Source organism: Lolium perenne, chromosome 2 (genome assembly GCF_019359855.2).
Source record: "Lolium perenne isolate Kyuss_39 chromosome 2, Kyuss_2.0, whole genome shotgun sequence".
Taxonomy (NCBI): Eukaryota; Viridiplantae; Streptophyta; class Magnoliopsida; order Poales; family Poaceae; genus Lolium; species Lolium perenne.
Window position 1 is genome coordinate 259266851 of NC_067245.2, and position 26421 is coordinate 259293271.

At 46.5% G+C, this 26421-nt stretch overlaps 1 protein-coding gene across 3 annotated transcripts; it reads right to left on the minus strand.

The window, feature by feature from the left end:
• Positions 1-13904: 13904 nt before the first annotated feature.
• LOC127335751 (NAC domain-containing protein 7) lies at positions 13905-17427 on the minus strand. Of its 3 annotated transcripts, none has more exons than XM_051362479.2 (5): positions 16805-17427; positions 16561-16648; positions 15100-15262; positions 14673-14944; positions 13905-14563 (listed from the first exon to the last, which is right to left on the minus strand). In XM_051362479.2, exons 3-5 carry the CDS (start codon positions 15257-15259, stop codon positions 14027-14029), a joined length of 969 nt encoding a protein of 322 aa, XP_051218439.1. In that variant the 5' UTR covers positions 15260-15262; positions 16561-16648; positions 16805-17427; the 3' UTR covers positions 13905-14026. The 3 variants fall into 3 exon arrangements, with proteins under 3 accessions (XP_051218439.1, XP_051218438.1, XP_051218437.1); XM_051362478.2 differs by having other exon boundaries at positions 15100-15265; XM_051362477.2 differs by having other exon boundaries at positions 15100-15313.
• Between the last annotated feature and the right edge of the window lie 8994 nt (positions 17428-26421).

The following is a 26421-nucleotide window of genomic DNA, read 5'->3' on the forward strand; positions in this document are numbered from 1 at the left end:
ATCATGCACGTAAATTGGCTTAATTTTCTGAGCTACCTACAGGGAGGTGGACCCAGATTCGTGACAGCAAAGAAATCTGGAACTGCGCAGTAATCCAAATCTAGTACTTACTTTTCTATCAACGGCTTTACTTGGCACAACAAAACACAAAACTAAGATAAGGAGAGGTTGCTACAGTAGTAAACAACTTCCAAGACACAAAATAAAAACAAAGTACTGTTGGTAAAAACATGGGTTGTCTCCCATAAGCGCTTTTCTTTAACGCCTTTCAGCTAGGCGCAGAAAGTGTGTATCAAGTATTATCGAAGGGTGATGCATCGTTATCATGAGCTCCCCCATCCATAGTGGTACTAAGGGCTTTGTCAATTTTAGGCCTATAATAATACTTCTTTGGTCTAGGCACTTTAGAGACATACATAAACTTTTGCTCCTTACCCACATAAGCTTTCTCCTTATATTTAAGAGAAGAAAATGTTGAACCCAAGGTTCCCATAGCTTTTTCAAGTTCGTCAATCCTATTGATTTGATCATCATGGACAGCATTAGTTCCTAGGACACTAATTCTTTCATCAATTCCTCCTAAGGATTTATCAAGTTCATCAGTTTTATCAAGTAATATTTCCAATTTAGCTTCAATACTTGGAAAATTTTTCTCTATGGTTTCCAATTTTTTCATAACATCTTCAAGAGAGATTTCAGTTTTAACTTTATCAACAGGGGGTATTCCAAATAAACTCTCAATAATGCAACTAGCTTCTAATGCAGGAGTACTTAAGAAGTCACCTTTTGCGAGACTATCAAGAACATATCTATTCCAGCTAGAGATACCAACATAAAAGTTCCTGAGTAAAATAATGGTGGAGTGTTTCTTAGTGCATCTATTATGGGCATCACTAATTCTATACCAAGCATCTCTCAAACATTCTCCCCCTCGCTGCTTAAACGTACGAACTTCAACTTCAGGATTACTCATTTTAGTAGTAGTAAATAAAGCAAACTAGATAAAGTAAATGCAAGTAAACTAATTTTTTTTGTGTTTTTGATATAGCAAACAAGATAGCAAGTAAAGTAAAACTAGCAACTAATTTTTTTGTATTTTGATTTAGTGCAGCAAACAAAGTAGTAAATAAAACTAAGCAAGACAAAAACAAAGTAAAGAGATTGAGAAGTGGAGACTCCCCTTACAGCGTGTCTTGATCTCCCCGGCAACGGCGCCAGAAAAAGAGCTTGATGGCGTGTAACTCACACGTTCGTTGGGAACCCCAAGAGGAAGGTATGATGCGCACAGCAGCAAGTTTTCCCTCAGAAAGAAACCAAGGTTTATCGAACCAGGAGGAGCCAAGAAGCACGTTGAAGGTTGATGGCGGCGGGATGTAGTGCGGCGCAACACCAGGGATTCCGGCGCCAACGTGGAACCTGCACAACACAACCAAAGTACTTTGCCCCAACGAAACAGTGAGGTTGTCAATCTCACCGGCTTGCTGTAATAAAGGGTTAACCGTATTGTGTGGAAGATGATTGTTTGCAGAAAACAGTAGAACAAAGATTGCAAGAGATTGTATTTCAAGAAAGAGAATTGGACCGGGGTCCACAGTTCACTAGAGGTGTCTCACCCATAAGATAAACAGCATGTTGGGTGAACAAATTACAGTTGGGCAATTGACAAATAAAGAGAGCATGACCATGCACATACATATCATGATGAGTATAGTGAGATTTAATTGGGCATTACGACAAAGTACATAGACCGCCATCCAACTGCATCTATGCCTAAAAAGTCCACCTTCAGGTTATCATCCGAACCCCCTCCAGTATTAAGTTGCAAAGCAACAGACAATTGCATTAAGTATGGTGCGTAATGTAATCAACAACTACATCCTTAGACATAGCATCAATGTTTTATCCCTAGTGGCAACAGACAACACAACCTTAGAACTTTCTCCTTTGTCCCGGTGTCAATGCAGGCATGAACCCACTATCGAGCATAAGTACTCCCTCTTGGAGTTACAAGCATCTACTTGGCCAGAGCATCTACTAGTAACGGAAAGCATGCAAGATCATAAACAACACGTAGATATAACTTTGATAATCAACATAACAAGTATTCTCTATTCATCGGATCCCAACAAACGCAACATATAGAATTACAGATAGATGATCTTGATCATGTTAGGCAGCTCACAAGATCCGACAATGATAGCACAATGGGGAGAAGACAACCATCTAGCTACTGCTATGGACCCATAGTCCAGGGGTAGACTACTCACACATCACACCGGAGGCGACCATGGCGGCGTAGAGTCCTCCGGAGATGATTCCCCTCTCCGGCAGGGTGCCGGAGGCGATCTCTGGATCCCCGAGATGGGATCGGCGTTGGCGGCGTCTCTGGAAGGTTTTCCGTATCGTGGCTCTCGGTACTGGGGGTTTCGTCACGGAGGCTTTAAGTAGGCGGAAGGGCAAGTCAGGAGGCGGCACAGGGGCCCCACACCATAGGCCGGCGCGGCCAAGGGGGGGGCCGCGCCGCCCTAGGGTTTGGGCACCCTGTGGCCCCACTTCGTTTCGTCTTCGGACTTCTGGAAGCTTCGTGGAAAAATAGGCCCCTGGGCTTTGATTTCGTCCAATTCCGAGAATATTTCCTTACTAGGATTTCTGAAACCAAAAACAGCAGAAACAAAGAATCGGCACTTCGGCATCTTGTTAATAGGTTAGTTCCAGAAAATGCACGAATATGACATAAAGTGTGCATAAAACATGTAGATAACATCAATAATGTGGCATGGAACATAAGAAATTATCGATACGTCGGAGACGTATCAATGGGCTTGAAGAATATACATGGAAGAATATAAGTGAATCGGCCTGATATGCAAAGTTTGGGCTAGTTTGCCCGTGTATCTGTAATATAGTAGGATACGTGTCGATTAGTTAGAGTTTGACTCGTGCACAGTGGGGATTATTCCCACGTTAGAAAGTCTACGGACTATAAATATGTATCTAGGGTTTATGAAATAAACAACAATCACGTTCACCACAAACCAATCTAGGCGCATCGCCAACTCCCTTGTCTCGAGGGTTTCTTCCGGGTAAGCATCATGCTGCCTAGATCGCATCTTGCGATCTAGGCAGTACAAGTTTATTCGTTATTCATGCATTGCTCGTACTGAAGCCTTTTTGATGGCGAGCAACGTAGTTATCTTAGATGTGTTAGGGTTAGCATTGTTCATCGTATCATATGCTGTCGTCGTGCAACCCTTAGACATCTAGCCGCCCTTACACCTATCTTAGGTGTAGGGGCGGCACCCCGCTTGATCATTATTTAGTAGATCCGATCCGTTATGGTTGCTCCTTGTTCTTCAAGGATTAGTTTAATATCTGCATAGTTAGGCCTTACAAAGGGTTGAAGGATCCAGCGGCGCGTAGGGTGTAATTTGCTAGCCCTAGACAGGATGTTCCGGGGATCAACTTCGTGTTGGTTTTTAGGCCTTGTCTAGGATCGGCTTACGATCACCGTGGGTGGCCGCGAGGCTCAATCACGAGTAGGATGTTCCGATTATGTGGTGAAAACCCTAAATCGTAGTAGATCATTTTAGCTTTATTCTGATCAAGCAGGACCACTATATATTCGTACACCTCGTGCGAATCATGGGTGGATCGGCTCTTTGAGCCGATTCACAGGATAACCTGAGAGCCGATCGAGGCTCGTATTTAATGTTTACGTGTATGCCATGCAGGAAACTAAGCGAGGCATCATCCATCACCTTCCTGGCCAGGTATAGGTCAGGTGGCACGCCCTTGCACCAGCATCGGACGTGCGTGCCGGAGTCTTTGCGGGCCGTCGCTCGGAGGGACCAGGGCCAGCCGCAGCCCTAGGTTGTTCCCGGCTCTACTGTGTTGCCCGTCGCTGCTCGCCGGTGGGTTTCTGACCGCAACAATAGCCCAGAACCGGCACAAACGGTGGTTCTACCAGAGATTCTACCAAACAAGCTAAAACATCGGTAGCCTTATTTTCAGTACATTTTTTCCGATAAAGAGCATGTATTAATATCGCGGAGATACCAATTACATCTAGCCTTTGCAACAACATTATGCCCTAATGACATAAAGGATCGGATGCACACACCCAAAAAAAGAATTACAGAAAAAAGTCCCGTTACAGAGATCGAAAACTTGAAACAACAACACTCACACCACTAAGACAACACCAGAAGATCAGTTTCTCCATAAGCGATGCCTCCAAGAAATAGTGCATAAACGTTGTCGTCGCCCGATCATAGATCTTAGGTTTTCACCCTGAAGAAAGTTCTCCCTCTCAAAACAATGCCTTCAACAAGAATATTGGTAGGCACAACCAATTAAGGTCAGATCTTGGATTTTCACCCTCAAAGGTAGCACTCTGAATTTCTCCTATGCAGTCGCCCCCACATACAAGTCGTTGTTTGAAGTCACGAAGCTCCAGGCCAATTTGACATCACCACCAAGATCTGACCACCATTGCTCTTCCACCGATCTCGGTTTTTATGACCTTCTCCGCCATCACCATGGAAAGAAAACAAGCTTCATGATATTAATCACCAACAGAGCTTCGAAGCGCTCCCTCTAAAACCAAACGGTCAGATAAAAAACATGGGTGCACCCGACCGAAAACACCCAATCCAGGAATCTTCAGGCATTGATCGCACAATGAATTTCGGTGGCGAGACCGTCCGGAACACGACAATCCAGCCAGCCCGGTGGGAAGAAGCTTCTGACCGATCTTCACTTGGCGCGAGAGAAACCTGTTGACGTGTACAAGTAGATTGCCTAGCCCTTTCCATCAGTTCGGACTTTTGGTTCAAGTGGCTAGTGCATGAAGCTTAATATGGTATCAGAGCCCCAGGTCTCGAGTTCAAATCCTGGCTTTCCCAATTTATTCTAAAAATTATCTCTTCTCCCCTCTCTTCTCGCAGCCTCTTGGGACGCCCGGCCTCCCGCTGCCTCTTTGACTCTCTACACGTGTTGACTTTTCTTCTCGTCTCCCCGTCACACGAGAGAGGGTGTGTTGACGTGAACAAGTAGATTGCCTAGCCCTTTCCACCAGTTCAGACTTTTGGTTCAAGTGGCTAGTGCATGAAGCTTAACAAAACCCTAGGACAACCATCTTTATTAGGAAGAACGGCAGGCCCCCTCACCGCAGCCCGCCGGTCGACCTCATCGGTGGACGAGGAGGCCGCCACCGACCACAGACCCGCCGACGAGTCGTCCGCCGCCACCTCCAAAACCGAAGAAGGCCAGCAACGTGAGCTGCGGGGTGTAGAGGACTCAAAGGCCACCACCAGGCATGGCCACGCTACCGAGGAAGCCGGATCCGCAGCCTTCGGGGTCACCCCCGCCGCCGGCCGCATCGCCGAGCCATCACCCGGCCAACGCAGCCCTTGCCAAGGCAATCGGCGCGCCGCATCGCAGAACAACCGTGCGAGGCCGCCGCCCTGGATCCTACCCTGGATCCCACCACGCTGGCCACCGACCAGCCCCACCGTTGGCCGATCGTCACCGCCGCAGATCCAGTGCCGCCTCCGCGCGCGCGACGCGAGAGGGAGACCTGCCACCGCCAAGAGCTTCCACGAGCTTTGCCCACACGCGCGCGCTGGCAGCGGCAGGGAGGAGGGAGATCGGAGGAGGGGAGGAAGTGGTGGTGGCGGTAGGCTCTGCCCGAGTAGCCCGACGAGGGGGGGCGACGCGGGGGCAGTTTTCCTCGCGAGATGCGATCTCTGTTCCATCCAGCCGTTAAAAATATTAGGTCTATTTTGAGTACATGTAATCTTTACAATCTTCAATTCCTCGCTTGTGTGATGATCGATTAGATGGTTTCATTTGCAAATGGCTTGTTTGAACCAAGTGTCTTTGTCCTTTCGAATAAGCCATGTGACTTCCATGCCTTTAATTACATCAGTGGCTCCGCCTACATCTGAGTGGAACTACTAAAACAAAGGAGCCAACATTATTCTTGCTTTCGATTTTCGAGTACAACTTCCCATAAAGGAATCGGTCCTCTCTAGTTAACCGGACGCAAAGCTTACAATCAAAAGTAAGCTGGTTCTTCACCTCGGAAATAAGTTTTTTTTTTTTTGATAAAGAACATATATTAATATCGCGGAGATACCAATTACACACAGCCTCCCCAACAACATCATGCTCTAATGGCATAAAAAATGCACGCATTCAAAAAAAAAGAAGAGAAGAATTACAGAAATAAAAGTCTCGCTAGAGAGATCAGAGATCGAAAACTTGAAACAACAACTCTGCCACCACCAAGACAACACTAGAAGATCAGATTTTCCATAAACGACGCCTCTAAGAAGGAAACAGTGCACAAACGCTGTTATCGCCCGATCCTAGATCTAAGGTTTTCACCCTGAAGAAAATCCTCCCTCTTAAAACAATGCTTTCAACAAGAACATTGTCAGGCACAACCAATTAAAGACGGACCTTGGATTTTCACCCTGAAAAATAGAACTCTGAACTTCTCCTGTGCAGTCACCCCCATATACAAGTCGTTGTTTGAAGTCACGAAGCTCCAAGCAAATTGCACCTAACCACCAAGATCTGACCACCATTACTCTTTCACCGATCCCGTTTTTCATGACCTTCTCCGCCAGCACCGTGGGCAGAAAACGAGCTCCATAATATTAACAACCAGCAGAGTTTCGAACCGTTCCCTCTGAAACCAAATGGTATGATAAAAAAATATGGGTGCACCCGAACGAAAACTCCCAATCCAGCAATCTTCAAGCATTTATCGCACAATGAATTTCGCCGGCAGGACCTTGCGGAACACGACAATCCAGCCAACCCGGTGGGGAGAAGCTTTCGACCGATCTTCACTTGGCGCGAGAGAACCCCTAGGACAGCCACCTTTATTAGGCAGAACGGTAGGGCCCCTCACCGCCGCCCGCCCGTTGATCTCATCGGCGGAAGAGGAAGCCGGCACCGACCACAGATCCGTCGACGAGTCGTCCGCCGCCACCCCCAAAACCGAAGAAGGACACCACCGTGAGTTGTTGGAAGAAGGGGCGGAGAGGATTCACCGGCCACACCAGATCCGCAGCCTTCGGGGTCACCCCCACCGACCTACACCATGGCGGGCACGGAGCCGAGAGCTAAGGCCGCAGGCCAGGTCCGATCACCGTGCCGCCCGCGCAGCCATAGCGGCCGCCTCCTCCACCGCGAGATCCCGGGGCCGCCGCCCCGGTGCCCAGCCTGCCTCGACGCTGCGCCGGCGACCAGCGCCTCCGCCCAAGCCGGCACGACGACCTCCACCACACCTCCACGGAAGCTCACCCCCACAGCCTTTGGCGGCAAGGGCGTCGCCGCCACCATGTCGACTCGTGGCAGCAGCGGGGGGATGTGGCTTGAAGGGGATCCCGCTGGCGGCGGCGACTAGGGTTTCCCCGGTTCGCCGTGTGCGGGAGCGACGCGGGGTCGAGGTCGGGGTCGGGGATGTCCTAGTAAGAGTTCTGTCTTGCCTTGCTGGTCACCATCTTTACCACCAAGTCGTTGTCAGACTACATGAAGATCATCCCAGTAGCAACCAATCCACTCTGATGATCAAAGGCACCATCTACATTGAGTTTAACTATCTCTGCAGCTGGTCTCTCCCAGCGTTGTTCAGGTTCTAGTGTAATATGTGCTATTTGTTCAAAGACACAAGGCTGCTTGAGTTTCAGGGTTTGATCCCTCAACCGTCGGATATAAGGGCATCTCCAACCGGCTGACCCAAACGGACGCGCTGGGCCGTCCGTTTTGGGCCGTTTGCGTGGCCGGCCGGACACGCGGACAGCGCCCCGCGTCCGCGTGTCCGTTTGGGTCGCACGCTGCACCCAACGCAGCTGCCACCCATTTGGCCATTTGGCCTATTTCTTTGGGAAATAGGCCATCTGGCCACACATACTTATAATACTAGTATGTAACAAATATAGAAATAATATCTAACAATTATAGAATAATATCTAATAGCATAAAACAATATCAAATAAAATGTTGCATGATGAAGAAATAAAATGTGTCATAGTTCGAACAAATATAAAAATTACAAATTGAGATTGTCAACTCAATTTGGACGCTCTAGGATCTCCTTCTGCCTTTTCTCGAACCAAGCTCTCTTCGCCTCGCTCATGTTGGTCAAGTCGGCGTTCATGATCAGGTTGTCCTCGGCTTGACGTTTGAGCTCAACTTCCTTCGCCTTCAACTTCACCTCTTGGGCCCTTGCCAGTGCTGTGAGCTCAATTTCTCTCTCTTTGAGCTCAATTTCTCTAGCTTTGGTCTTGGCCTTGACCTCTTCTATCTCAAGCTTCTTCTTTTGGACATCGAAGTAGTTCTTCCTGTCCTCATCTTTCTCCCGGCACCTTCTCTCATCCCTCTTGTCTGTGGACACCTCTCTATCGGCATGCAGCTCCTTCAAAGTGCCAAACAATAACATGGACGAGGCATCACGCTTCAAGTCGGCTTTGGTTGCCTTGTGGCCGCGAGGACGACTTGCACGAGAAGCGGAGCTACCGCAAGGCTGGCCACCATCAAGGTCAATGACCGTCGGATCTTTGGCGGTCTTGTTGACAGTCAAGGTCGCCATGTACCCGTCGTACCCCTCCTGGAACTTGGGGGTGCCTTGGAGTATCTTCCAACAATGAGGGAAGGCAAAGGTCTTTTCTCCATTGACCGATTTGTACCAATCCAAAGCTTGCCACGCCTAGAGCAAAGCGAGACAAGAACGATAAACATATGTGCAAACGTTGGAAGAATATGTTGAGGTTAAGAATCATACCAAGTCCTTGATGCCAATGCCGCTAACGGGTAGCCGCTTCACGTGATCATACGCCGCCTGGAATTTGTTGCATTTCGTTTGAATTGTTCCCCACCTCTTTTGGAGCGATATGTCGCTGTGGTCGCTCTCAAATGGCTCCAGTCCGTATTTGCGATGCTCATGAAAGTATTCATAGATCCGGCGCCAGAATGCGGTCCCCTTCTGCTCGGCACCCGTCAATGCATCTTGCCCGATGGTCAAGCATCCTTCGACCAGCACCTTGTCCTCCTTCTCCGTGTAGTTGCTGGTTCGTTTGCTTACGCGGCGGCCTCGAGCTTGTGTAGCTGCGGGCTTGCGTCAACTCCTGAGCGAACAACGGCTCCTCCTCGATGTTAATGCTGCCGGGACAGGCAGTGCTGTCCTGATGTGTGTCAACGGGAGGTGGCTGGGGAGCTTGCTCGGTCGAAGCAGAGGGCATGGTGGTCGGCATTGGCTGCGTGTACATCGGAGGGGCCTGCACGGTGGACAAATCGTCGAGCAGGTTCCGTGCGCCGGCCATCGCTGCTGCTCCCATGTTCTTGGGGCCTTTGGAGTTCGCCGGCGCACGGTTCAGGTCAATGGACGAAGGAGACGGCCCCGTGAACGACTCGCCCACCTCCGGTGACCCATCCCGTGATGGGTACGCGTACCGCGCCGACTGCGTCCCCAATTCGTGCGCGCCGGGCGTGTACCCAAACGGGGCTAGCGGCAGGGATGTTGACCTTGGAGGAAGGGGCCGAGTCACGGACGAGGCCGAGCTCCCCCCCGAGGCCGTGCCGGCGGCAGGGAGGATCAAGTGCTGAGCGAGCGCATGGTGGCCATAAAAGAGCATGGCATGCTCTTGCATGACGTCCGCCTTGGCCTCCATCTTGAGTTGGAGAAGCTGCTCCGCCGCCCGCTGCCGCTCCTCCGCGGCAGCGATATCCCTCTTCCGTTGGTCGAGCGCCCTGCGGCGGTCGGCCCTCTTCTTGCTCTCGATCTTCCTCTGCTCCGTGGTGAGGTCGGCCTTCGCCTTCTTCGTCGCCGGCCCGGGCTCCACGACCACCGGACCGGCCAGTTGAGGAGCCTCCGCCAAGGGAGGACCGGCAACGGCCGCGACCTGTGCCTCATCTCCGATGGTGGCGGTGGCGGCGGCAGTCGCTTCGTCGGCCATCTCTAGGTTTTGGGAGTGGAGTGGACTGGGTGTGTTTTGGGAGACAGACAGGCGGGCTAGGGGCGGACAAGGGGAGGACGCGAGCGACCAGCATCCGGCGTCCGCGGCCACGCAAATTCGTCCCAGATTTGGGCCGGGTTTGGGTCGTCCCGGACGCCGCGGCCATCCGTTTTAGGGATAGGTCCGCGCGCTGGGCCGCGTTTTTGTCCGGCCCGACCCAAACGGACGCGCGGGCGCGGTTTGGGTCGCGCGGTTGGAGATGCCCTAAGACAATATGGACATAGTTGTGGGCTCCTCAATAGTTGGCAGTGGTTTATCAAACATGGTCTCATTCCTGCCTCCGTAATTAACATTGACGTCAATTACGTCATACTGTCTTTGATAAGAAAAAAAGAAGGCAAAGCTGGCAGTCTTTTTCGTAGTAGAACGGAAAATGAACAAAGTGTCAACGTGGGGTGAGCATAAAGACCACGAGACCATAATCTAGCTCCGAGTATGCATTTTTTAAGGGTATTGTTTTCAAATTTTCTGAGAACGTGTGTAACTTCTATACTTTGATGGGCCGACCGGCACTTGTTGAAACGAAATTAATGGGCCTAGGCGATAGCAGACTTCAGCCTCAGACGAAACTCACGGCCCAGATTTTAAACGGAGGCTAAAGTTACACCACAGCCTGACTTTGGCCTGCACCGCGATCCGGGTAGTGCCTAATTTGTCTCCATCTCCGTATAGGTAAACCCGTCCGTTAGCAGATTGCAAGAGCAGCGCCGCCGCACGCCGACGCCCCTCCTCTGCCCCTACATTACACAGTGATGGCGTTGTGAGTCGTGACGAGCGCACGGCGTCCTTCGGGTGAGTCGTCTCCTTGCTCGAACGTGGCACCAAGCACGCCCATGGATCTTTCTCTGCGTTGGTAGTCATCTCACCAACCGCCGCGTTGATCTTCACCTGTGTCTTCTTTCTTGGGATCCCGTCGGGAAACGAAGGTTTCAAAGAGTGCCGAGGAGAAATTTCGTGTAAGTAAGTTTGCAAATCCAGACCTATTAGTTTGTTCAATTGCTTGATGCAAGCTTCTTGGATTTAGAGCATGCAAACACACTTGTCTACCAAACAAGGGGGGAAAAGCATGGAATATTGCTTCTGTTTATCGGGACGTAGATACAGGACTAGCTAGCTGCTATGCCTTGTAAGTTTATTTTCTCAATGGTGACGTGAGATACAGAAGGCTAGAAAAGTAGTGAACGGACGACTACAACACACATCTTCATATAAGTGCAAATGATGGTTGAGTTAGAACATGATCTTGTGCGCGTGTGAATGATGGAGAGATGAAAAAACATAGTGAATGACGAAAGTAAATTTTGACCACTTATGATTTTTCATTAAGGATTAGGAAAATTCAAGAAAATAAAATAAAATCCAAATGGAAATAAAATCAAATAGACATAATGACACTGAACCCAGATCATTAAGGCTTTAAGAGCAACTCTAGCAGAAAAAAGCCTTCGCTTCCTTAAATATTGTAGATATCGCCATAAAAATAACCCAGTAGTCTTGAAATTCCAAGAAAATTGTCTTGGATATATAGTCGTCCCCATCCTTTTTGTTGTGTGAACAAATATTCGATATGTGTGCTTCCATATCCCACTTCAATTATCTTCTTTTTCTGGCAAGGCCGCCAAGAATCATGATCTAAAAATATATGTTAGGCCACATACAACTCATCTAGTGGAGCTTGTTGAGTTGTTGGTGAGGTAGAATATCCGTTGCCGATTTCGCACCGTACCCCGAAAACTTTAAACTAATGCCCTCGCTCCAGTCGTGGCATCCCTAGTTATTCCTCCTTTTCTTGCCAACTCTCCCAAATAAAATACGCAAGTTGTCATAGGAGTCCTAATCCGTGATACTACCTCCGTCCCAAGGCTTAAGGCTTATATTTTTTTGGAAAAGTCAAAGAAAGTAAAGTTTGAACAAATTTTCAGAATAATCTATTGACAAATATGATATTTTGAAGATATCACATGAAAATATATTTCAGTATCTATCTAATAATATTAATTTTGTATTTTATATTTTAATGGTTTTTGATAAAAACTTGATCAAACTTGACATAGTTTGACTTTCTGAAAAAATATAGGCCTTAAGCCTTGAGATGGAGGTATTACCATTGGAAGGCATCATTTTCAGAAGTGTCGAGATCGGGGTAGCAAAGTTTTCGACCAAGGAGTTGCGACGAGATCACAAGGTGGAAGATTTCTGTCCATGCATGATCTATGGTTGTCCAATATATGTGGGTATTCTAGTTGAAAAAGAGGGGGTATTGTTATACAGTGACCTGCTTGGTAACTTCGATGAAAGTGAGACAATGTGGGATGATGAAAATTTGAAGTCCGAGCAGTTGCATGAGAATGGCCTGGAGAAAATTTTTGCTAATTATAATCGAACATTTGCTGAAGCACTTCAAGAACCAGGGACAATTTGGAATATTTCAAAACGAGTAAGCAACCAGTACAATAACTTAAATTCTAGAATAAATCAACTCTTATGCGGAGGTGGCAATTTGGCTCATATGAGCAAATGCTCTCATTATATAAAATAATTAAAAAACAATTTTAAAAATTTTAAAAAATTCTGATATAAATTTGTTGGTGTACATCGTGACATTCTATGTTAGTGCACAAATTTTCGTGGAGAAACAACATTTTATATGGCGTGTACAAAAAAGACAAAAAAATATCTTGTACGTAGTCGTGTTATAGCACGAAAACTTGTCTTTTTTACAGGAGCCACAATTGTTTTTAGTTTTTTTTTTGAAAACTTGTGTACGAACATAAAATATGTAGATGTACATGGAAAATTTTATTTTACAATTTTTTTGACACTTCAAAATGTTGATTCACACAATAAGAGCAAATGCTCCTATGAGCCAAAGTGAATATCCCCTTTTATGCTTGTTATATCTGTTTTGTCCATCATATTTTCCTCAACATGTTTACTTGTTTGGTCCTTTATAAATTCGAATTGGTATGTTAAATCAGGTCTTTTGTTGGTCACTCATCTTGATGTAAAATTTAATCAAGTATGTAATATATATGATTTTTGTCCATATGATCCCTCCATGCTCATGTTCCTGGCCCATCGTTTTGAGGGCATCAACCCAAATTGGAAATAGGGTTTACCACCCGAGCCGCTCGGTAGAGCACCACGTGGGGACAGGTAGCCACTTGCTGATGTGGTGTAGATCGTAATAGATATATTCTGTTGGCATGTCACTTGTATTTAAATTTAGTACACTGGAACGATTAAACCAATTACTCTCGCAACATTGTACTACAATACCTTGAAACTTGAAATGAAAACTTAATACCCACTAAGAATGCATGGAATCGGCCATGCATATATCAGCCATTTGTACTATACAGCATGAGACTACTGCGGTTACAAATCGTGGAGAGTGCATTCGCTACCCGCATGGGTAGCTACACACCCATGCAGTATACCAATATGCAAGCCATATTAACTTGTTTTAGCTCGGTTTCCTAGTAGAACGTGGAATTCTAGTGTACAAAAGTGGTTTCCGAATTTTGATATGAATATTTTTTGATCAAAGTCAACTCACCAATGTATTTTGCATTGACTTTTTGAATATTGAGTTGACTTTGACAAAAAAAAGTTCAAATCAAAATTCGGGAACCACTTTTATACACTAGAATTCCACGTTCTACTAGGAAACTGAGCTAAAATAAGTCAATATGGCTTGCATATTAGTATACTGCATGGGTGTGTAGCTACCCATGCGGGTAGCAAGCTTCATCCGTATGAACATACTAGACCCGTATGCCTGAACACAAATTGTGCATGTAAGTATAACCAATTCGGTTATACATCTTTTGACATCTACTAGTACATATACAACTTAATTATGACGGCATCGCTAGCTATTTTTTACGTACATTAATCACTTCACAGCACAATGTTATTAAGCTGTATAGTGCATTAGTGCTGCTCGTTAGTGTGTGTATATCTTTCGTATATGCATCTCGTTTATACGTATGCCGTTATTTCCACAAGTCATTTTCCCCTTCGCAGGTGCCAGATGTCGACACATAATCCAAGGCCTCTTCATGCTTCCCTTCTACCTGAAACTCCTGCACCGGAATGGAGTAGCTGCTGGACTCCTTCGGAGTTGAGGCACCGTGGCTGAGCTGAGACGCCATGAATTTGTCAAGATCTCTCCATTCTGCGGAAGATGCATATACCGGCTCGATCTGAAGCTGCCGAGGAGCTTGACCCTCGTGTTGGAGATTGGCAGCTACAGCGCCAATCAGGTCTGTGAGCCTGGGGCTCTCTAACTGGGGGAGCTGCTGGAAGCTCATGGGCTCCTGAGGAAGGAGGTGATGGTACTCCAACTCCACCTTGCAAGGGTGGTGGTAGCTCTGTTGGTGGCCGTGATGGTACGCCGCGCTCTGGTCGACGTGAGGCGCCATGAATGCCATATGGTCGTTACTGAACCAGAAGGGCGAGTCTGCGGTGGCCATTCTCTGCACCGCCGCCACTCTCTTCTTGAACACCTTGCAGACCACCCATCCTTCATCCTGCGTTAATAGAACGGCATGGATACTCCAGAGATTAATTAAAATTTTGTTAGATATGAACACGTGCTGGAGAATGGTACGTACGACAGTAAGTATGAGGTTTACGTACGTGGGGAGCTCCATTTTCATTGGATTCCAAGCGGTACTCGTGCATGATCCAATCTGACTTTTGCCCATTGGGAGCCCGGCCCTTGTAGAAAACCAGGGTCTTCCTCATCCCGACGAGGCAGTGCTTGACGTAGATCGGCTTGTCCCTGCCGGTAGCCTTCCAGAAACCGGCGGTGGTGGCTCTGTTGGTGCGAGTGCCGGTCGGATACTTCTTGTCCTTGTGGCTGAAGAAGAACCAGTCGTTCTGGTCTTCGGTTCCAATCTTGCATTGTTCTGTAAATATCGAGAGGTCAAGTGATCAGTGTACAGAGATTACTTATTACGTTTCATGCACCATGTATTACTGTGCGATTACATTGTAGCAATGTCACAGAGATCGGCAAGCTATGAAGTATGATTGATGTTTTGAATTTGTGAACTGTGATTACCTTGTAGATCCCAAGGCTCAATTTTGTACAAATCAACATCCTTTATAATGTCCAAGTCTATCCTCTTCAGTGCTACCTTCTTTCTCAGGTAGTAATCCACCAGTTCCTCATCGGTGGGGTGGAAACGAAAACCAGGGGGGACATGGGAGAAAACGTTCATCTTCTTCTAGTGATCGAAGTAATATAGGTACTCCAAGTAAGTTGACAGTTGACACTGCATGAATAATAACATGTTTAGTTCATTTGTCGGATTAACAATTATATATGGTCATTCCATGCATATATATGTGAGCTCTTGTAGACAATAAACTTATTTACCAATAGGTTTTGCCAGCTGCAATTCTAAAATTTGGTAAATACACAATCATTTTAATCTCCAAGTCACTTCTATATAACTTACAAACAAAAAAAATCCCAAGAAATTTCATGCTTACTAAATATAACTGATATTTTCAATTATTTCCGGCAACAGACAGAGATTACAAAAAGTGTTATGCAACCAGGTAGAAGTAATACCTCCTATACTTAACACCTCATGAGAGTATAATTTGATGCATTTCCATATAGAAAGCGGTTAACTAGAAGTGTTTCTTACAACTTAATAGTTTGCACTAAAGATCAACACTGATTCAAGCACATCATATGGTTGATCAATTTTACAAGCAACTAGGTTCAATTGCCATAAAAATATCATTACAATGATACTAGTTTATAAAATATATGTTATTTTCTTTGCATGTTGCCTTATGGTTTTTTTTGTCAATGCCATGACAATTTTTTTGGACTTGGTATTGATCGGCTAGCTTTGGCTCTGCATGTTTAGTTGTATGAATATATAGCTTTTTCCAGATAAAACATATACATGATGTCGTAGAAATAGGTATTCCATGGTAGAAAATTGTTTTGCATTCTTAATTAGTCATCTGAAATTCCACAGCCTAAAATTATGATCTAGAACAAATGTGCAAGCTTAGCAAATGTAATTCCTATTCTATAAAATTTATAGTGCAAGTCAATGATGATAGTTTTGTGATGCTTATCCAAAGACTTAGAAATCTGACTTTGATTTAATAGTATCTCGAAATAGACGATTCATATAAGTAATTGAGTAATTATGGGCCTAGAGCGGAAAGTACAATACTTTCATCATGCATAAGATTACCCGACCATATGATTGAGCCACACATTTTGCTGGTTGATTTTCTTTTGTGTGGTAGAAGCTAAACATAATGAATGCATTCCAAAGAGCAGTGGCTCACAAGTCAAAATTAATTATGTACGTCATGAGGAAGAGGAAGAAAATAAGCTGAAACGATCCATGGTGCATAAACGGAAGGACTATATATTCATCAAGCATTACAAAGACATAGAAAGACATAATTCTTCATACTATTAATTATATTTTCACACGATCTAAGAGAGAGAGAGAGAGAGAATCCTGGATATGCAGGAAGAACGTACAGATGCTTCAGCACGCCTTCGCGCGTGCAGATTCAGCACCTTATGACGCCTTCTCCTCCGACAAACACCTCGAGCTTGGCGAAGAACCCTACACCCACGACGAAAGAGAAACGACAGCACGCTTCGGTCAGAATCAGAACTCAGAACTTCAGCACGCGCACAGTACGGGTATGCACGGTAAAGCGAAATATAGGCAGAAATCACGAGGTAGATCGATGCTAATTCTGCTGGTAGCTCACAGTACCTGGCTTGCTAGCTCGCCTCCTGGGCTCGCGGCCGGCTGCTACCTTGCAGCAGCTAGCTGGCGGCTGGCCTTCAGTCTCCGTCTACGATGCCGGATGGAAGCCCGAAGTAAGCTAGCTAGCTTGCAGCTTCGGCTAGCTAGTCCCCTCGACGGCGGATCGATGGAGGGGAGGGATAAGGCGGGGTATATATACCACCTCCGGTGACCTGGGTGGGTGGCGCGGCCGGAAAGCGCGGATGGATTGCGGGCCAAGGCTTGGCTGCAATCCAGGAGCGACGCGGGGAGACAGCGACGCCGGGATCTGCCACGATCTCCCTCTCAAGCTGCGCACCCGCGTTTTCTATTGGACCTTCTTCGCCGTAACCGCCACCTCGCCCCACCCGCCAACGACAGCGACCGGAGTTCCTCGGCTCCAGCGCGGTCGACGGATCACTCCCGGCCGGCCGGCCGCGTCTCCTGCTCCCTCCGATCACCCCAGCCAAGGCCGAAAGGGTGCCGCCCGACCACGGCTTCCACTTGATCCTTCCTTCCCGGTGCAACTTATCTCTGCTCGTCTATAAGTAGAAAGCTGGCTATCCAGGGCGAGGCAGAAATGATGGCCGAGTGGGCGAGCGAGCAGAAAAGGCCGGGCACCAGCTGCCACCTTTAATTGATCTACTACTGAAATGAAGTGGCCAAGAGGGTGTAAAGGCGTTGCTCCTTTCGCTCGTCGATCGGTGCTGATATACATTTAGATCGAACCTTAGGTGAAACGTGCATTTTGCGAGTGTGGCCCTGAAAGCCAAGTAATTATGGTTATCATAGGCCACTTTTGCTTCGGTGCCCCCTTTGTTCAAATTTTTGTGTACCGATAACACATAAATGGCTAAGATCTCTTCATACCCCTTCGTAACAAGGGGCGCAATGATTAAAGGTAAATAAAAAGACGTGCAGACAAGCCCTAAAGTAGCCCATGCAATACGTTTAAGTCTATATTATTCACTAGTCAGACGCGCAGAACGCTGAAAACCGAAATGTTTGTGGGTAAAATATTCCATCGGCTATATCGGCTGGTAGGAACATTGAGTACACCTAGTATATCTATATGAGAGTATATAGGGCTAGATATAAGGTTTTGCTGGCTAAAAATAGGAGACACCGGAAAAAAATTACCCCTACAAATGGTGAAGGGGGACACCGAAGCAAGCCCCATCATAGGCGGTGCAATCGAGTGATCGACCACTTAGCCATATTGGAACCAAATACATAGTGTTCTTGCGGTCTGCGGAGGAGGAGATCTAGTGCATAATGGTTGTATAGTGCAAAGTTAGAAACTCAGAATTCAATTTTTTTTGCGTAAAGGACAATTTATTACTTAAAATGTTTAAGTCTTATACCCGGGCTATGGATAACTGAGATGCACACACTCGTAAGAATATCCATTGAATTAATGTTCAGCGACGGAAAGAGTAAAACAAAAGGCGCAATACAGGAGATCATCTCAGAAACCGTATAAATGTCTAAGGAGATGTAGGGACGATCCATAGATTATGCTGGCATCCATGTTGAGAAAAATCCATCGTCATGCCCTCCAATCGTGTAGACACCTCCATAAATAGGTGGCAATTGTCCACCCGCTAAATAGATGACCAAGATTGGGCAAAGAAGTACACCGGTAGATAACCTGCAAGTGAGAACAATTATTGTAATCAAAACATTGTCATTTTTACATACCCAAAGCAACCAAATAATGGCAAGTACTCAAACCCTAATAAGTAGTTTAAACCTAGTATCCTCCTCATTAAGCAACACTGGTAGAAAATGGGCTTTAGTCCCGGTTGGCAACTGCCATTAATCCCGGTTGCGCAATCGGGATTAAATAAGCGCGACTAAAGCCTCCCCCCTTTAGTCGCGGATGCTTACGAACCGCGACTAAAGGCCCGTCCACGTGGGCGCTAGGAGACCGTCGGGGCGGAGGACCTTTAGTCGCGGTTATTCTGGCCAACCGCGACTAAAGGCCGCCGCAGGTTTAGGGTTTTAGCCCCCCTAAATCAGGTTTCTTTTTAATTTGTATTGTTTTATTTCTTTTGTGTTTTATTTTAATTTTGAAGGAGTTTCACATATTCTACGGTACTACATACATGCATATGAATGTACAATTTCAAACAAATTTGAAATTAGAACCAAAAAGAATTCAAGAGGAATATACAATATATATTCAATATCGGATGACCATATACAATTTTGAACAAGTTTCCATACATAATTTACTACATCAGAAGTTCTACGTCCTTGTAATAGTGTTCTCCTTTAGGATGGAGGACTTCCCTCATGAACCATCCTGCTAGTTCCTCTTGAAGTGGTCGGAAGCGAGCTTCTGGACTAAGCGTCTTTCGGAGGTTATTCCTCTTGACATTGTTATCAGACGGCTGCCGCTCAGAGGTGTATCTCCGGATCATCTCACAAACATAGTATCCACATAGATTGGTCCCCGGTGGCTGAATATCCCCAGTCACTGACCTTCTAAATTGTAGTTCTTTTTTGAATTCACCGACCTTTTCATCTGCAAACCGTCTCCAAACCCTACGAGGCAAAGAAAATTAAATGAACAAGAGAGTTATTAGTTACTTGATATTAGGAAATGAACGAAATAGGCCGATCGATATAGAGCGCAAATGAATGAAAATAATTACTTTTGCATCATTTTTCTCATGTCGACCCAAAGCTTTGCATCCAGATTCAGAGAGTCGATGACGAGAACTGTGGAGGTGTGAAATTGAATTACTAGCAGAATCCAGTGGAACCTGCGGACACGATACATGCACAGTCATGCATAACTCATCGATTAGCCACATACCATGCATGGATTAAACAAAAGAGAATGTGCTCAAGACAGAAATATCACTTTTGAGTTCCTGCTTTGTAAGAAAAAGCCACAGGTCTTGCTCCACGTCGGCGGGGTGTTTTTCTAACACATATCCATTAACGATTTATGGGTCAATGAACCCAACATCATGGATGTTCCTTATTCTGCATTCCCTAAGCTTCATTCTGCATAATAGCGTACACAACAATATAGTTAGGACAATATATATATATAGTGCAGGCAATGAACGAGATGGGGTAGAAATAACTCACTTACAGAACGTAGCAACTGATGATAGATTTGTCGAGCTCGCGCAGATTGAAAAGCTGGAACAATTCACTCAGATGAACTGTTACATAGTAATGTTTGAAGTGATGCTCATGTCTAACTTCCGCATAAATATATTCTTTGGCGACGTTATTTTTTATGTAACCCTTGTACCAAATTAGCAGATTTTTCATTTGTGGAGGTAGATCCTCTTCCTGCGCAGGCTCGACGAGAGGCTCATTCGGCACATATGTAATTACTACCTCACTCATTGGCGCCTCCTCAAGGCCTAACACTGCACGAAGAGTCATACCGATCTATGCCGCTTGTTCTCTGGTACCCGTTACAGTCATTCCCTGTGCTGCCGCAGCTGCTATGATTGTGGGGTCCACTTCTTTTCCTTGTCAGAATATACTGGTTTGGGCTCAGGCTCTTTTTTCGCCTTCATATCCGCCCTCCATTTCTCATGGTGAGCAGCCGCGGCCGCGTCGACTTCCTCGGCACTACGTTACCGAGGCCTTGTGGGGAGAGGCTTCAGTGATGGCTCCGGTACCTTTGTGGTTTTAGGTACATAAGGGTCCGGGTTAATAGTCCAGGACTGCTTCTGCTTCTTCGCCGGAGGTGGATTGGGGGGCGGCGGCTGCTTACCCGCCGGAGGTGAATTGGGAGGCGGCGTTGGCTGACGTGAAGGGAGGTGTAGGTGAAGCACCACCACCACCACCACCGCCACCACCACCGTAGGGGGGTGGACTTGTTGGCCTTGGCGCCTCGCCTGGAAACTTGATAAACTTCTTTTGCCATAGAATGAACTGGTGCTTGACATCTCCAAGTCTTCCCTCCCCTTCAGGTGTAGCAATGTCAATCTCCAGGTCCTCAAACCCTTGTACTATGTCCTCCACCGTGACACGAGCATAGCCATCTTGAATGGGGTTGTTGTGGTGGAGTGCTCCAGGTAAACATGGTAAAGCACTGCCGATGGCTACCTTCATGGAAATGTTCCCCATTGGATAATACAAATGACATTCTTTCATCTCCTTTACATCGTCCACGGGGTAGCGAGGAGGCTCCGGTGCAGTAATATCGATCGTCAGTGCATTAGCACCAGCCGGTGGGGGCTCCGTGGAAGCCACGCTGCTTCTCCGCTGCTGGCTTCCGACATCCGCTGGATGATCTTCATGCGTCCTAGCTGCCTCTCTTTCTTGTACTAGTACATTCAGGGTTTCTTCATCTCACCGAATTCCGATGCCAACCGCGCCACAACATCTGCATCCCGATCCGCCTTTCTCTTACGGCTTCTGTAAATGTAGGGGTCATTTTCCTGGGAAAACCCTTCTTTCCACGGAATGAAGCCTTTGCCTCGTAGACGTCCTGGGTGTTCAGGATTCCCGAGGGCTTTTGTCAGCGCGTCATTCTCTCTGTTGAACTTGATCTTCCCCTCTTGAGCATCCCTCATTGCGTCAATAAGGGCTTGGGTGGGTTTAAACTTTGTGTCTCGGTGAACACACTCCCCTGTCACCGGGTCTAGCGTTCCCCCAGGCCCGTACCACCAGCTTTTGGCCCTAGGGTCCCATCCCTCTGTACCTAGAGGGATTCCTCGCGCCCTCAGGTCATCCTCCATCTTCTGCCACTTAGGCTCCGAAAGGTGGTATCCTCCTGGCCCCATAATATGATTGTACACTTTCTTAGCCGCATTTGCCTTATTTTTGTCCGATATGGCCTGGAATTGCTCTGATTTCTTTTGCCTCACAAATTCGGGCCAATCATCTTTCAGCTTCTCATACTGTCCGTTGAAATCCGGAGTCTTCCCCTTCTCGACATATTGAGCCGTTAAAATTTTCTTGTAGGTCCGGAATGCTGTGGCCATCTTCTGAAGAGCGAACTCTTTGACCAGCCTCCTCCTCTTACGTCCCTCCGGATCGTCGTTACCGAATTCATCTTTTATGTTGTATTCCGGAGGTAGAACGAAATGCTCCATAAGCTTTCTCCAGCATTCCTTTTTCGTTCTCTTGCTGACCAAACTGGAACTAACACGTGCCTTCACTGGCTCATGCCATCCCTGGACGGTGATCGGGATGCTGTCTCTAACAACGAATCCGCATTGGTTGATGAACTTGGTGTACGCCTCTTCGGGCTCCAGCGGCTTGCCGGTTGGACTGATAACATCAATGTTATATGTTACTCCTTGTTTCAGCGTCTTGGTTTTGCCACGCTTTGTCTTCACCGATTTTTTCGACGATCCGCTGGCCGAGGGCTAAAATAAGAAAGAGAGTCGAGTTAATACACATATTTATTGAAATCGGTAAATTTGTATCACCAGAGGCTCAATATATATATATACCTCACCGGAGGTGGTTGCTAATTTCTTATCAACATCGCCGGAGGTGTTTGTCGACGGTTGACCTCCATCGACAGTGCCCGTTCCTTCGTCATCACCTCACTGACGACCTTCATCTTCACCGTCAAGGTTCAGATAAGAAGTGATATCCTCTTCTTCATCTTCTACGGCTGGCACATAAAGAATGTCGCTGTTTATGATGCCGAAAAGATGTGCCTCAGCTTCCGGATTATAGTTATCCCTAATCGGGTCGGCTGTATCGTCCGCCATATGTGTCACTCCTGAAAACATGTAGTAAAAACTAATTAATCCTGGTGGTGGCGAAAGGGGGGCGGTGGCGGTGGTAAAAGGGCGGTGGCGGTGGCGAAAGGCCGGTGGCGAAAGGGGGCGGCGGTTGCGAAAGGGCGGTGGCCCTCACCACACCCCCTCTGTATACGCGCGGGGTCGGTGTGTGCATGCATGTCTCTCTCTCTATCTCTAAAAAAACAAAAAAAAACCCCACGCGTATACAGAGGGGGCGGGGGCGGCGCCTCGCCGCCCCCGCCCCCTCCGTATACGCGCGGGGGAGGCGCCGCCCCTGCCCCCTCCGTATGCGCGCGGGGTACCGGTTCCGTTTGACGTCGCGTTATTAAGTGTAATTTTTTGTTAATATTATAAATTTGCTGACATTTTGGTAATAAGTAAAATAACTAATTCATGTTAAGTTATTTTTTTGTTTAGTTAATTATTTATTTGTTAAGTTAAAAAAACAAGAGAGAGGCAGGGCGGCGCCGTGTAGTGTGGCGCTCCCCGCGCCCTCTCTCTCTCTCTCTCCCGCACGGCGCGCGTGGTACGGTGGGTGGCGGCGGATGAGGCGGCCGGCGGGCGCGCGCGCGGTGGACGTGTACTGGCGCGCGGGTGTGCATGGCGGCGGCGGCGGCGCGGTCTTCGGTGGCACGTACCCTGTAACATCCCAAGTTTTCAATAAAAGAAGAAAGAGAGAGTTTCCAAGAATCCAAAAATTAGAGCCAACAAAAACTTTTTCTCATCATATAGGACTATGCATATAGCTCACCTTATTAATTATTTGAGTGTGCATTTTTCCATGATGCTTGCTTATGTGTTTACACTTACACTAAAACCCTAACCATGATCACTTGATCATCCAAATGCAAAGAAAAAGAAAATAGAAAAGCAAATATAAAAATCATTTCAACACACACATATGGCTTATGCCATTTTTACAAATCTTTAATCTAGACCAATTTGGTTTGCACCATTGGTTGTAAATGGATACTAAAAACTTATTAACACTTTAGAAAACAATCAAACTCAATTCAAATCAAATTTGAATCAAATTTGAGCTCACATATGATTATGGTCACATGTGACAATTTCAGCATGATACCCACTTTGAGCCCCTGGTTTTTGAGTTTTCACTTCTACACTTGACCAACTCTTTGCACCTCTTCCAAGACAACATCAAGGAGAACAACTTTGCCTAAAACCCACACCCCAAACTCTGTCTCAAATTCAAATTAGAAGCAAGCCAAGTGGAGACATTGAAACAAATTCAAGATCGTATGCAAAATGAGATTTTGCAATTCAACTTCATTTTGACCACCACCACCACCAATATACTCCAAATAATATATGTTAACCCACCAAAAAGATTTGCAAAATTCAAAAATTTATTCCTTTCGGGCATTTCATCAAACATCTTTTAGGCAGGGTATCCAATGTTGCCCATGCTGGAAAATGGAGAAGACCAAGTCCAAGCCTGAGCCTCTTTGATGTTCTGGAGCTTCCTCTCACCTCACTGCACCATCTCCCTCACCTGCCCGGCACAGGAGAAGCTCAACTTGACCAGGACATGCCATGCCGTGGCATGTCATGCCACCCTCACGCCCTCTCCCTCTCTGGTCACCTCTGGCCTGCTCCACCATGTCCATCACCTTCCTCTCACTCCCTTGACCATGACCAGCCACTGCCTCGACGAATTTTTTTACCGCAACGGATAGAAACCATCGCGCCCAGACGCGCCCAGGCACGCCCATGCACACGCCAGAGCGCGCATGGCGCGAACCCTGGCCCGCCCAGAGCGTCAGCCCCCCGGAGCCCTCGCGTCACCTCCGCACTCAATATCTGCGCCAGTCGACGCACGACACCACCCTGCACCCCCTGGACACAGTCACTTGTCCGCGGGAACGCCGCAGTCGACGACCGCGTCGACGACCGTCCGCCATGGCCTGCAAGCTCCCATCAAATGCACCATCGCCTCAGAGCCTCGTCTTCACAGCCATCACGCGCGTCAGCTTCGCCAGGACACCAGCAATCGTACGCGCCCACTCCTTGCCTCTTCGCAGCCCTAGAACGGCGACGACGACAGCGACCCTAGCCGAGCGCCACGGCCACCTCCCTCCACTATATAAAGGGCACTCCCCTTCACCAATTGAGCACGCCCACAGCTTCCTCTCCTCACACCGCCTCTCCCCGCCACCTTACCTCACTCGATTAGCCACCGGAGGCCCTCAATCGCAAGATCACCGCCGCGCACCATCGCCAGCAATCGCCGGAGAAGGAGGCCGCCCCTGACGACACAACTGCTTCCAGGAGCTTCCTCATCTACTCCAACGTCGCGGCGCACAACTCCGACGATCGCCGGAGCTCCGACGACCTCTCCGACCCCCTACCTCCGCCTCCCGTAAGTCCCAATCTCGCCGGAGAAGATGACCCCTCTCAGCCGTCGATCTATCATCTAATCGCACGGCCCTCCTCTCCCCGTACCGTTTCGCTAGTTATAACCCATTGACAGGTGGCCGCCACTATGTCAGCTGGCCTGCTGCGAAGCTGGGCCGGCCCATTCCTCTCTCTCTCTGCACAGCCCATTAATTCTCCCACCAGCCCACGTTTCAAATTCAAAACTCCAGAATAGAGAAATATGCAATCTGATGTAAATTTTAAATTTTAATAGGGACAAATCTACTTGGCGAAATTTTACAAATTTTATATATTTGGAAATCTTAGAATTTTATCTACACAATGCCACTGGATTGAACCCTAGATCTATTGTAGAATTAAAGTAGGAAAATAAACAAGGCAGTGACTTTTGTGCTTTAGAATAATTATTAAAAATCAACCACAAATGCTTTTAAGTTAATTCCAACTCCTATAAATCACATTACACTTGTACTAATTGTTTCTGCAAAAATATGTCATGCTTACTTTGAATGATCATGGCCTAGTTTAATTAAAGGACTATATGGCTATTTCTAGTCAAAGATATTGTCCAAAACTATTAATAAATCTCATGGGAGTTTTTCTCTCATTTAAATCTTGTCACAAACAATTCAAAATGAGGTAGAGACTCTGGTCATTTAGGTCTCATATAAATTGTTGATGATATTAAATCTTTACCATGTTAGGATTAAATTGTATGAGGTGCTACACCTCATTTAAATCATTTTCTTAAATTATAAGTATGAAGAGGTTGACTTTGGTCAACCTAGGTCATATATTATTCATGAGAGAAATTAAATCTTAATAAGATAATGAGAGGAAATTATTTCTCTAAATAATTAAAAGTAACACCTAAGTTAGTATGAGAGGAAATTATTTTTCTTAAACAAGAAAACACATCTACTAACTAAATAGTAATGTGTGATGCTAGTTTAAGTGTGTGAATTATGAGTGTGCCTAGTTTAGTAAATAAGTTTGGTATGATGATTGTGTACCCCGTATTCGTATTTTAGACGCTAGTACCGAGGAGTATCAAGAGGAGGAGGAGGTCTACTTCCAAGGAGAAGAAGACCACTTTGACCAATTCCCCAACCAAGGCAATATAATACTCTTGCAAAGTGCAAAGCTCACCATGAGCAAGGCATTACCCATTTACTTTATGTTATGATCCTATTTCCCAATTTTACTTTACAAGCTTTACTTACTTTTGTTTTATCAAAGTACTTTTTGAATTATGTTTCACTTGGTTAGTATTGGATTAGTACAAGAGTATCAAAGATAGCCTAGAAGCAAGGCAAGTTACTTAGCACCCCTCATACCTAGATGCTAGTGCTAAACTAAAACTGACTACTCTAGATGGGAACATGTGTTGTGAAAATGATGATGGTGAAAACCTTGGAATGATGAGTCATTTCCATTGAAAGATTTTGAAGGTGAATATGACATGAATTT